General features: G+C 39.7%; 1 protein-coding gene across 4 annotated transcripts in view; it reads right to left on the reverse strand.

Moving 5' to 3' along the window:
- Positions 1-827: 827 nt before the first annotated feature.
- Positions 828-12777, reverse strand: part of SYT1 (synaptotagmin 1) — a 357438-nt gene continuing 345488 nt past the window's right edge. For all 4 annotated transcript variants that reach the window (XM_037390041.1, XM_037390039.1, XM_037390038.1 and 1 more), the window contains 2 exons: positions 8759-8892; positions 828-3976 (listed from right to left, as the gene is read on the reverse strand). In XM_037390041.1, coding sequence (XP_037245938.1) covers positions 3770-3976; positions 8759-8892 — 341 coding nt within the window. In that variant the 3' untranslated portion in view covers positions 828-3769. The remainder of the gene's footprint in view (positions 3977-8758; positions 8893-12777) is intronic.

A 12777-nucleotide genomic window follows, 5' to 3' on the forward strand; every position in this document is an offset into this window, starting at 1 on the left:
TGGTGCATATCAGTAATTACCACAGTATGGTTCCTGAAAGGAATGGGCGTATTTCTCTTGAGACTGGGGAAAAACAGGGTAGGGGCAACAGTGATGTGGAAAATGGTTACATAAAACAAATGTAGCTACAGGTTTGAGGGTTTTGGTTGGTTTTTTTATATTATTATTATCTGTTTGGGTTGGGTTTTTGGTGTGTGGTTTGTTTATTGTTTTTTTGTTTTTTCTGAGCTGTTTCTTTTTGTAGGCTCAGGAACTTGAACTGCTTCACAGCACAGTGTTTTCCTATCATAGTTTGTGGGTTCACTTCCTCCCACACCTTCTCACTACACCCCCCCCCCCCCCCCCTACAGTTTAAGCTCTTATTTAACGATCTTTAGCCTACTTGAGGCCTGATTTTTATGGCCAGTTCAGAAGTAGCTCTTGAATGTAGGTTAAAATATACCATCTCTCTCCAAAAGAAAACTTCAGCCATGGCTCTTAACACAATTGGCTTGAAAAGTGCTGATGCATAGGTAATTACTTGGAGGTTTTGTTGTGGTATAGTAGCTAGTCCATGTTTTGACAGAGAGTGATGTTTTTGGAGGCAAATAATCAAGCTTTTGGGAAACTGAGGTGATAGTTCTTCATCTGCAGCAGAGGTGGAGAATGCATCTACTGGAGCACTACTGGCTGTGACTGTCTTGCAGCAAACCACGCTGATGAAAGCAGCTTGTCACAGCCCCTTGAAAAGTGCTGTGCTATTACACTTGCAACACTTCAAAGTTTATGATTGTGCTAAAGTGAAACATCTTTTCAAAGTTTTGTATCAAAAGAAAAATGCTAGAACATCAACAGGAAATAAAACATTTTTATTGAATATCTGTGTAATATGTATGTTATTTTTAACGACAATTGGAAAACTCTACTGTGGGAAGTCACTACACAAAGTGAAACAAAATATAAACCACCTCATCAAAAATGAAGGTAAAATACGGCTAAAGTTGTCAGCTCGCGGGCCACGAGCGATATGGCAGGATAAAACACCCCAAACATTTCTACAAGATACAGAGAAAACCCACACAGAGAAACACTCAAGCAGGCAGTAAATATACACAAAGGCAACTAGGATCTTTCTACAGCATCAGATTCTAATACCTCACACAGCTTTGTCAGAAAGGTACATGTGGCTTCTTTTGAGGATGAAAATGTCATCTTGGTCACATGGCAGGTTCAGTCTCTGTGAATCATCGTATCTCACAAACCAGTTCTATGGTGACATTCAGTCTGGCAGTGTAGGAAGAGAAAGCATTAAGAATACCTTAACACAATGAGTCAGTCCTGGCAGTTTGAACCTGCAGCTATCCTGAATGAACAACCAAAAGTTGGAGACCATGAAGCTCTTGTGCTGGAAAGCTACCTGTCTACTTCTCTTTGGTGGGGTTTGGTCCTTAAGGTTAAGATTTTAAATAATTCCAGCTTGATGCTTTGCATGTATGCGCCTGTTTCTATCAGAAAATGTCTCGCTTGTGTTTTTTCTGTGTTTCATGTAAAAAAAGAAAGGAAATGGGTCTTGCTATTCTGACTTTTGGAGGTGGGGAGACATCCAGACTTGTTCTCCTCCCACTTCTTTGCTCCTTCTGTTCTGTCAAATGTACTGAAAACACTGGTGCTTGGCCATCACGGCACTGACCTCTCAGGCTGTCACACCTCTCCCAGAAGCAAAGCCTTGAGGGAGGCTGTGGAATTTAGTTTTCAGTACACAGTTCTCTGATTACATTCATCTTTGTTCTTTGTCTTCAATAACTTCCGTTAGCTACAATTGATAAGAACTTTAATGGTTACTTCTCATGCCTCCCTCCAAAAGTTATAGCATTTCCACATTTCTGGGGTCGTTTGCATTGCTGAAAATAATGATCTCTTCAAAGCATTATAAATATATTCACAGATTGGAAAGATAAGCGAGGGGCCTCAAAGGACAGTACATGAGATAGAAGTGATGCCCTAAATGACTTGATGAGATGGTACAAGCTGAGATGACATGCTGGCTGGCTGTAAGACAACTATCTACAGTAAAGCGGTGGGGGGCGAGGGCGATTGGAAATGTAGAGTATTGCACAGGGCTTGACAAAATGCTGCGTGGTCAACCCATTTAATATAGCATCCTTGTCCCCTGCATAGCTCTCCAGTTCTAAATTGGTCCGTAATAACTAGAACTGCTTGTGCTATGCGTTCCTTCGGCAGTGCAGTAGAAGGGAATGGCAGTATTATTACAATATCACTACGGAATAAATTGATTGCTATCCACTGAGAAAACTACATTTCTAAGCACACACGGCAGTCACAGTGATACACAGAGCAGTCTTTCAAGACTCTTATGGAATGACTAATAGCTTCATAATAGTGCCATTTACTACATAATAACATTGAAAACATTTAAAAACTCCTCCTGAAACGAGCATCTAGTATACAGAAGAGGTTGCTTCAGTTTTCTAGAACTTGTTCTTTGTTTTCACTTTTTTTTTTTAAAGGACAAATTAAAACTTAAGTATAAATAGTATATAAAAGGTCACTAGCTGTTCTCTTTTGGCTTACTTTGAAGTGCATTTAGAACTATGGCTAAATTTTGTCATCTTCTGATGGGATTACAATACTGTCTGTTCACCATGAAACTATTATTGTATAATAAACTCACACGGCTGTGTCTAAAAAATATTCTGCATTCCTTCTAATCTGAGTCAGTATAATAAAATATTTTGTTACAAAGTCTAATGTGCAAACTCATTATAATGTGGAATTGTGGATGGAATTCACAGTATGCAAATTTTGTATAAAGGTGATAATGGAGAGCTACCCTTGTTTTCATGTCGGCATTTCGCTACAGCTCTGCATCTCCCTCCTCCTTTCCCGCGCCCCGCCCCCCCCCCCCCCCCCCCCCCCCGGTCCCTGCATAACCTCTGCAATGGTGTTACTTTGTACGTTAGATGAAATCATTGCCTCCTATGAAACTGCTTCCTCAACTTTCAATCTAAAGCCATTTCAGTCTGTTATGTGTTTTGCTTTGGAATATATACAAAAAATTATATCCTGGCTTCTGGCTACATCTCCTTGAGGTCAGCCATGGAGCTGCTCAGATCATGCTAAGTTGCCTGTGAAAGAAATCTACCCAATTGAATTTGCCCCTCCAAGATTCACTGTGGACGTGTAGCGTGTTATTAGGATGGTCCAGTTGAAAGCTCAGATTTAAGTTGTCCTTTAAGATGTCAGTGTAACACTACTAGTGCCTTACAAGTTGGAATTTTTTTTCTGGAATGCAGACGATACAATAGTTACCCTATAATATATTATCAGCTCTCCTATATCTCAGTCAATTTACATAATTTAAAATAGAACATCTTATTAAAAACATCTAGATATACACAGATTAGGAAACGTTTACAACATACAAATACACAAACTAGAAATAAATTCTCAGCATACTGGTGTATATATACAACTGTGTGATACAATAAATAATTTCTGTCATGCTCTATCTACACATCATATTGCTTAAAAGAAGAGTAGATCTGGGGGGGCAGTGGTGAAATTAAGCGCCTTTAGAGGGCTCTCTACATTTATATTTGTGCAAATTAAAATGGGAATTTAGAAGTACAACTGATCTGTGTCAGGAACACATGGCTGGAAATGAAAGGACCCATATTACTGAGGTATTTACAGATACTGGCTAAAGAGCACTATGCGGGCAAACGCAGAAAGGCTTCTTCTTCTTCTTCATAATTTAATTTAATTTAATTTACTTCTTGACTGCCAGCATGGCATCTACCTCCTCCTCGGGCTGTAAGGTGTGCCACTGTGCAATGGGCCGCCGGGGGTTGGCCAACATGTCTGACCAATGCCGCAGCTCCGCTCCGGTGCTATTGTAGCCCACAAAGACTTTCCCGATGGCATCGTTCTTGCCAATCTTGTCATAGTCCAAAACAGTCACAACAATTTGCACTTTCTGCAATGAGATAGAGAAAGACCAGTGAGCATGATGGTAAGGGGAAGGTGGGCAGAGATGAATCTTGGGACAGACAACAGCAATGGAGACTCCACAAAGGGGGTAAGTGTGTGACAGCCACTGCAGGTTCCCCCAGCGAGAAGCAAATTCAAACTTGTGTCTTTGCTTCTTGAGAGCCTTCCAAGTAAAGTTAAGTTCACAGCCTCCCTGTTAACTGCAAAGTTGCCCCCTTGCATCGAAGAGCTTTATATGGGAATCAAGGTTGGGTTTTTTTCCTTTAACAGATTCACAATTTATGGATTTTTTTAAGAATTGTTATTGAAAACTTAGACTGCTAGAATTCTGTAGGGCTAAAATGGAGAACTTAAGGTAAGTTAATTCAAAAGTAGTGCAATTTAACACATTGCTATTGTTTAAGTAAATAAGTTAGCAGCTAAAATTCAGAAAAAGCACTTCCCCAAGTTAACGTCTGCAATGTTGTTCTCTGTTAATTGCTTTTTCTGCTTCTAAACAACTCTTAGCCATACATCCAGCATGCTAATCAGTTATTTTCAGATAAGTTTAGAAGATAGCTCTTATTGTTACCATATAAGTACACACACACACGTACTCATCTGTGTGTTTATGTGCATGTGCACACATGTAAGTATGTATGTATATTGTGTATATTCAATATATTTATAAAGGAGTCTAGAAAACAGGCTGCATGCTCAGGGTAGTTGGAAAGAAGTATAAACCCCACTGTCTCAGGGCTCTGACACACCTACAACTGAGCTGATGCTGGGGTGCCACTTCTGCTGTAGGAACAGTGATCGCTGGCAAACTGGGTAAAACTATCCCACAAAATCTGCGCGAGCCCATCTGTCACGGCTCATAGGTAATTTTCCATTCACTTAGACTGGAGCACACTGGGAGGTGATGTTCAAGGCAGGCATTTGTGTATGCACTTGCCTGCACATGCACACATTCCTCTCCTTCAGGTCATCAGTATTTGTTGAAAGAGCACAAACAGCTATTCCCTTCAGTGGAGTGTTGTTGTTCCCCAACAGTGCCTAAGACATTAACAGCCTTGGGCTGATTTTACTAAATTGTAAACGCTTCTCCTTAGGGAGCTTTATTTTTGAAGATGAACCTACAATTCTTTTTCTGATTCATTTCTATCCCATGCTAAATACACACGGCTCCTTTTTACGTGTGAGTTTCCTGAACTGGAGGAAGAAATGCCCTGAAGCACTTTTTTTCCCAGAAAAATCTTTTATTCTCAAGCATCAGGTTTTTAAATTTAAGGCTTTAAATATATGTAGAATCTGGGTTCCTTACTAGAATGATTAATTTCAGTGCTTGCAATAGAATTATCTTTTAAAAGCAACTGACTCTTTTAAGCATACCTGCAAGACCAGGCTCATGAAGTCTATTTTACAGAGTCCATTCCCTTACAAGATTGTACAATTCACTGAGCCAGAGAGAGATGATTCCAACTGGCACTAAAGTATTTATATAGTTGCTGATGACAAAAGTGTACATCAAACTCAAGACTCTCCCTAGAGCACTCACGATAAAAGGCAATATCCTGAAGCAAGTATTTCTAGATGCCAAAATGATGTTTCAGTGTTGCTGTTTGCAATGCACTCACTTCTAATGTTGATGGTACCTCCCCAAATGAACATTTATGTTTTAGATGTGTATTACACTCACAGATATAAAAAGTAAGCACAAGACTATTACTTTACAGTACAAAAAAAAGTTTCCTGCTGTACCTAGAAGCTTGCGGGCTAGTTACTATTGGGTTTTTCTTTTCTTGGGGGGGAGGGCATTAATCCTAAGACAACAATGAACCCTGTAAACAAAAGACCCTTTTCCTTGCTCTATAAAGATGTCACAACAGCTAGCTCAGATGATTAACTCTGAGATGATTTTCACCTCGTGGTCTCTGGCTTAAACCTGCAGAGAAATGTGAGCATCTCTTTGCCTTTGTACCATGTATTAAAGGAACAGATGCACGGCAAAACCCAAGAGGTGCTTGTAGAAAGCACCACCTCTGCTAATAAACACTTGGATTAACAGTTTGCTTGGTGTGATTAAGCATCCTTTGGACTGAAAGGGCCTGGAGACATTGCTACCTACAAAGGCAGTGTGTCTTGCACATGACAAAACACATGCTTGATCTGCCTGTAGTAACAGCATTTGACTTCCCAGTGGTGTTCTCCCATTACCCTAAAAGACATCACTTTTCTTCCTTAAGAGCTACAATCCACAGTCACTATTAAATTGTTGAAAGTGTTACTGTTTGGCCCATATTAAATAGCATAGATTCACTGCTATTGAGCTGCTTTCCCTCCATGAGCTCCTTGTCTTCGCTCTCCAACAATCAAGAAACTTGTATAACCATTATTTTTTATTTGACTGTGAAAGTTTACTTAATGACTTTTACATGAGTTACCCAAAAGCCACAGTGATTTTTACCATACTAAGTCTAAATAACATTTAAAATGTGTTTTTCTAATGATGCAATCACTTCACTAACCATAATGAAATAACTTCTAAATATAGTCTTTTATAACTAACTCCAAAATACCATGGACCAAAGTCCGTAATTACAGATTTTACATTGAAGCTATATACTGAAGTAAATACCTATAAAGTTATTATAATAAACATTAAAAAAAAAAAAAAAAAAGGCAAGCAAAAATTTAAACAGCTAAACCACAATACTTCTTGCAGGTCCTATCTCCACCTTACAAAACTGACATGGAATTATAAAGCAAAATGGCCAAGTACCCACAGAATGCACTTAACCATGCCAAAACTCTGATCTGATAACTTGGAGGTGCCCATTCCAGTTCCCCAGTCCTGTCCCTATTTGGAAATCAAGACATTCATGGACTAAATTGCTAGAGAGGCTCAACTTGATTAATCCTTTTTTTGCCTCTGTGTCTTTGGTGCTTGTTATGAGATCTTTCACAAGCACACAGACCAGCTTTTATTAAAATAAATGGGAATTAGACCCCACTGGATTTCCCATTTTTTGATTCCTAGAGCCCACAAACCCCACAGTACACGCTGCATGTGGGCTATGAAGAAACTCTAAACAGGCTGATGATGCATTCCAGTCATATTCTTACTGCCTCACCTTGTCTATTTTTATTACCTTTGTCAGTACCAAGTCAATAAAAACCAAGCAGGCAGCTTTAGTTGAAATGTAGGCCTTGGCTCCTGGGCCAGTTGCTGTCAAAGTCCAAGATACAGAGTCTCAAAACCTGTACCATGCTTTCATCTAATCAAGAGAGGGCTCCCAGTTTGGCTCAGGCCATTTAAACTTTCAAACTACGAGTAGCATGGCACCTAACTCATATGTAGACCTCTCACAGGCCACAAAAGGATGTAATCCCAAACTACTTTAATTATGGTCATTCAAACTGGGATGATGCCCTGGAGGTACGCTTTACACATTCAGCTCCACCCAGAAAAGCTCCTGCCTTGCTTAATACCTCCATGGTCACAGGGCTCTGTGGGCAGGTGGGAAGCCAGCATACAGTTCTTTTCTCTTCTGAGAGTATTTACATGGATACATCTTCCCTGCCAATGAATGCTCTAACAAGTGCGCAAAATAATGAAATAGTTTCACACTAATGGTTAATGCTTTAAAAAAATAGAGAAGGCCTGTACCAATTGATCTTTATGTGGTTTACACTACCTAGATCACACCAAAGACCAAAGTCTCTCCCTTTCCAAGAGAACCACCCAACTAACAGGTGATCTTATGCTCTGCGGCCAGCCATACACTTATTATTTATGCAGAAATTAATGCTGCACTCTCATCATAAGCTATAGGCACAGGTGACAAGAGTACTTGCTTACAACATTGAAGATATAGGTTTAAATTCACTTAGGGAGGAGAGTGAATTGGATGCAGGTTTCCCACATGCCTCCTGAGATGGAAAAAAAGAGCTTCTCTCTTGTGAGAAAAGGCTAGTTAACATCAGAAGTTGTTAAATCTCACTCTCACGAATAAGAGATTATTTGCCTCCAGTAGCTCAGCCCAAAGGTAGGTAACAGAGTCCCTGAAAAAAAGACACAATGCCTTGTTCTGGTATTTCCCACTGCTAATGTAGGTGACTTCCAGCTCACTGTGCTGACCTCTGAGGCCCCGTCATTTTAGGGGACAGCAGCAGCACCTGGAGAGCTGCTGGAAGATCCCCTGCGGTGCCTAGAAAGAGGTACTGCAGTACTGACCCCTGAGAATCTCAAATGTCTTTTTCAAAGGGATGTAGGAATCATTGAAAAAGTTTTCCTGGTGCGGTGAATACAACTTGAAAACAAGTTGTGATTAAATTAGGTGTTTTACTTCAGAGGGATGCTGCAGTGCTTTCAACAAACAGGACCAATAAATGCATAGGGAACACATTTAACTGATGATGCCCATTTATTATTTCAACTAATTTGGGGAAAATTGCTATATATGCCTTTTCTTTTATCCCTATACTTTTTTGCTGGCACACTCCTTCACTATCACCCTATGGATATTTTTTTTTTCCAGAATCCATTTTTGTTAACAGAAAATGTCAGTTACCCATTTCTCACTGATGAATCAAAGCTTCGTAAGTACTGTGCATTTTATCATTTCCCTCTTGAAGCAGTCACACTCATCTAATGTAGCACAGGGCTGGCACCTAGGTGCTAATGAAGGCACGCACATGTGATAATTAACAAGATTCCTGTTAAATATTCATAAGGGTTGAGAAATGTAATGCAAAGGGAAGACAAAACACTGTTTGACATTACCTGAATTTGCTCAAATGGTACTTCAAAGCTGAAAGACTCATTGTAGTAGGGATTCAGAGTGTTCTTTTTAATTGTAGTCTTTTTCTTCTTCAGCCTCTTACCGTTCTGCATCAGATGGATCTTCACATAGGGATCTAAGTAATCAACACAAGTAGTAGAGCTAAGAACAGTAGTTCAGTAAGTTTTATACAGATTTTAACCCTACACACACATTTAAGAGTCGATGAAAAAAGAAAGAAAAACCTTTAGCAACAAACAGCTTGTATTTAAACAAAGTCCTAATTTCCACCATGTATGACTGTGAAGTTCTTGATGGAAAAAGGTACAAAACATTTATTGCATTATCCCCTTAACATCATGAAGGAGGGGTAAATTCCCACCTAACTTTGTTCCATAGCTCATTAACCATCCTGGAAATGTCTTTACGTTAACATCTTTTATTTGCTGCAAACATTTCTTAGCAATGGGGCTGTCTGGTGGTTTTCCCAGGAGCCGTGGGTGCTGCCGAATGCACGAGTGGTGGGCACAGGGCTCAGTGGCTGGCTGCTCTTCAGCTGCCTGGCAGCTCTTCACATTGCTCCTTGGGCAGGAGCTGCACTGTGCTTCTCCCACCCTCTGACCTCCCCAGCAGCTGCTACTGACAGTGATTTCATGGCAGGAAGGGACTTTACCCCTTAAATGCCGGTTCTCTTACCTTAGTGCTACGTGCAGCCAGAGCAAGGTGCAGGCCACTGTACTGGTGTAAATTATGAATTGGTTTTGCCACGGTCTATTGAATTCCCATTCTTATTTTGTATGACTTCTGGTGGCAAAGTAACATAACTGATTTGGTACCTAATCAGGTATTCCTTGCACAAACAAAGCTCTTGTGGACATTGCTGCTGTGAAGTGATATCTTAGTAGTTATACTTCCAATGGAAATTTTGCCTGCTTAAAAGAATAGCGGTTAGAACTCAATCTGTTACAAGAGCCATGTTCCCGTTCAGAGAATGAACTAGCAGTTCTTCCATGGTGGTGTTCATTAGCAGCACCTTCACTGAGCTCAGTTATTTTTCTGTTTAGGCCTAGTACAAAGCACCATTTGAAGCATCTCAAGCTCATCCTTTTCAACAACCTGTATGGTACTGTCACCAAAATTTGGGTAGGTTCCTCTCTTGGCTTTAGGCAGCTGAACTGTGATGTAGGTCAAGGCAAGTCTTCCCTCTAGTGAGCTGGTAAGAGCTATACAAAGCACCAGCTAGCCACAGGTCATCTGTGGTATAAATCAGGAGAGCCTAAATACAAACTGTCAAAGGAATGGGCTTCTCCTTTCCCTCCTGAGAAAAGGATGGGGCTACAGAAGAAGAATGACAAATGAACACTGAACTTAAATATTATCACTATGAGCAAACCACGCTTTATGACTCTGCAATGAAATTCATGTACAGAAGAGTAATCACATTCTGCTACAGTCAAAATATGCCTTGCTGTGGAAACACAGGAGTTTGGGACAGCTAAGTTACTGGGGTGACTTGATCATGATCTACAGTACCTCTGAAGGGAGCATAATTTTGGTAGTCGACTCTTCAAGCCAGCAGACAAGGGCGTAATATCCAACGGCTATGAGAAGAAACTAGAAAAATTCTAATTTAGAAATATGCATGTACTTTATAGTAAGACTGAAACAGCTGGAATAGCTTCTCAGTGCTCTCTGTTATAGTGGGTTAAGATTCCTTCTCCCTCAAAAGACTCAAGTTCAAATAGAAATTAAATCTGGGTAGGTTTATGCTTAAGGCTAGACAGGGTTGCAAGGGTTCCTTTTGGCGGCACAATGTATGAATTAAGGACTATCATGTGAACAGCAGAAATGCTAGCAAAAAGCCAACAGAAGCCTATTTCTTTTTGAATACTGATTTCAACAGCAACAGCATACAGGTTTTGAAGGTGGAAAACAGGCAGATATGGACTCCTTCAGCATTAGTTTATACTTGAGAAAGGCTCATCTACCCCATTACGTTTGCTGAGGCTCCATGCTGAATGCACAATTGTTTTAACAGGAAACTAATGTTTTATGTATAGCTAATATATACTAAGAAAGTATCACCAGTGGTAGACTGTTAAGAAATGGAAATGAGATAAAATGCTGTTTAAATATAATTTGAGTAACTAGAGTAAGCTGGGAGGCTAAACAGTTTAGTAATACATTATTATTAAGGGGATTAGAAGCAAAGAATTCTGTTAAAGTAAATGCAGTTAATATAAACCAGTCCTTTAGCGATCTGTGCCTGTGCACATAACAGATTTTATGATTATTCATATGCCCATAAAGAACTGTATGATTTATATAGTGACACATATATATTCCTATCTTGATAAACATTCCATATTTTGAAGAAAAATGTTTTTAACTTAGAATTCAAGTCTATGTGAGTGCTCAGGGTCTACATGTATCTTCACTTTAAATGATTTGCTTCTATTGACTTTCTATCATCATGATCGTGTTGGAGCAAAATCTGACCTGGGATAACTCATGGCCATGGGACAAAGCCCAGAAGCTAGGTTTCTGCAGTTTCTTTTTCATGTCCTTATTAGCTGCTTCTGTTTGTCTGTCTGGGGATTTGAGTTAGGCTCAATAAAATGCTGGTTGTTCAGTAGGGAAGATCCAAGTGGTTGGGTCTTTTCTTCCTTGACAGTGCACAACTGTCAGTGGCAGAGGTCCCTAAGGGGGCATAACATGTGGTACAATTTCATCTTTTTTTTTCATCCAGGAGTAAAATTGTCATCCTAATCCAAATACAAAGCAAATGTGACCTAACTGAAATCTTGTTCCTTCTCTTCTAGTTTCAGAGGAAAGTATTAAATAAGTTTACTCATCACAAACATTTCAAATGAGAACAGGATGTCCAGCTCAAGTAAGTGGATGGGCCAATAGAGATTTTAACTGTATTTATCCTCATTAGATTGTGCATCCACTGCTTATCTCTTGAAGTATCCTGGTCTTACCTAGGTCTCCCCTCTCTTCATTCTTCTGTGTCTCATGTATGAGCCCCTCCACCAACGCATTATCTTCAGATACACTCTCCCATATGCCACAACACCATCCCTAACAACTCCCTCCACTCTCCAGTAATCTATTTGCTTGTGATCGATACAGACAACCTGATACCTAACGACAGACATTCTGCGACTTCATGAATAAATCCCTGATAAAGAGAGATTCTCTTCCACCAAATAACAGAAGTTGAACTGCTTGGAGTCAATTACTGGAGGAAGGGAGGATAATCAAAAGAAAGCAGAACCTCTGGAAGATGCCAGTCTCCAGTGATTTTTCTGAGATAAAGTTTAGTGCTAATGGAAACATCTCTCCTCTCTACTTGCAACATAACCTCAGTGCTGGCACTATTACTCATGCTGAGTAATACTTTAATATGTAAATAGTCTCACTGAATAAGTGAGACTAGTAAGGATGACAGAACTGATATTACAGCCCAGCAATAATAAATTGGCTGTTGAGTGCATAGCTTACACATTAAGGGCAGGATTCTTTTGACTGAGTAGAAATGTCTACATCTGACACCAATGAAACTAAATAATTTCTCTTTATGTATTCTGGACAGTTGTCTCATTCCAGAGTAAATATGTGCCTTTGGTCAAATAAATTGCGCCCCAAAATACTTATTTCTCTCCAATGATACATGACAGCCTATTCATATTCATGTAAACAGTTACACCGAAGAAACTTCAAGTTAGAAAAGGTGGACATAATTAGGGTTTTTTTCCTCCAGTTTTATTACTTTCAAGTAAACAGGGATTTTGATCTGCATTACAGCCACAGGTATCTGTGGCTGGACCTTACCCATCTGTCCGAAAGAAAGTGTGTTGCATTCAGAGCATTATGGATGCCCTTCTGCTGAAGGGGATAGAATGGCTGTGTCTTTTGCTTAATAATTAATATTAAGCAATGTATGGGATTAAATAAAATTCTGCTATTTATTCCCTTGTTAACGGTCTACCCATGAATGCTAAAAAGATGTACAATT

Source organism: Falco rusticolus, chromosome 5, assembly GCF_015220075.1.
Source record: "Falco rusticolus isolate bFalRus1 chromosome 5, bFalRus1.pri, whole genome shotgun sequence".
NCBI lineage: Eukaryota > Metazoa > Chordata > Aves > Falconiformes > Falconidae > Falco > Falco rusticolus.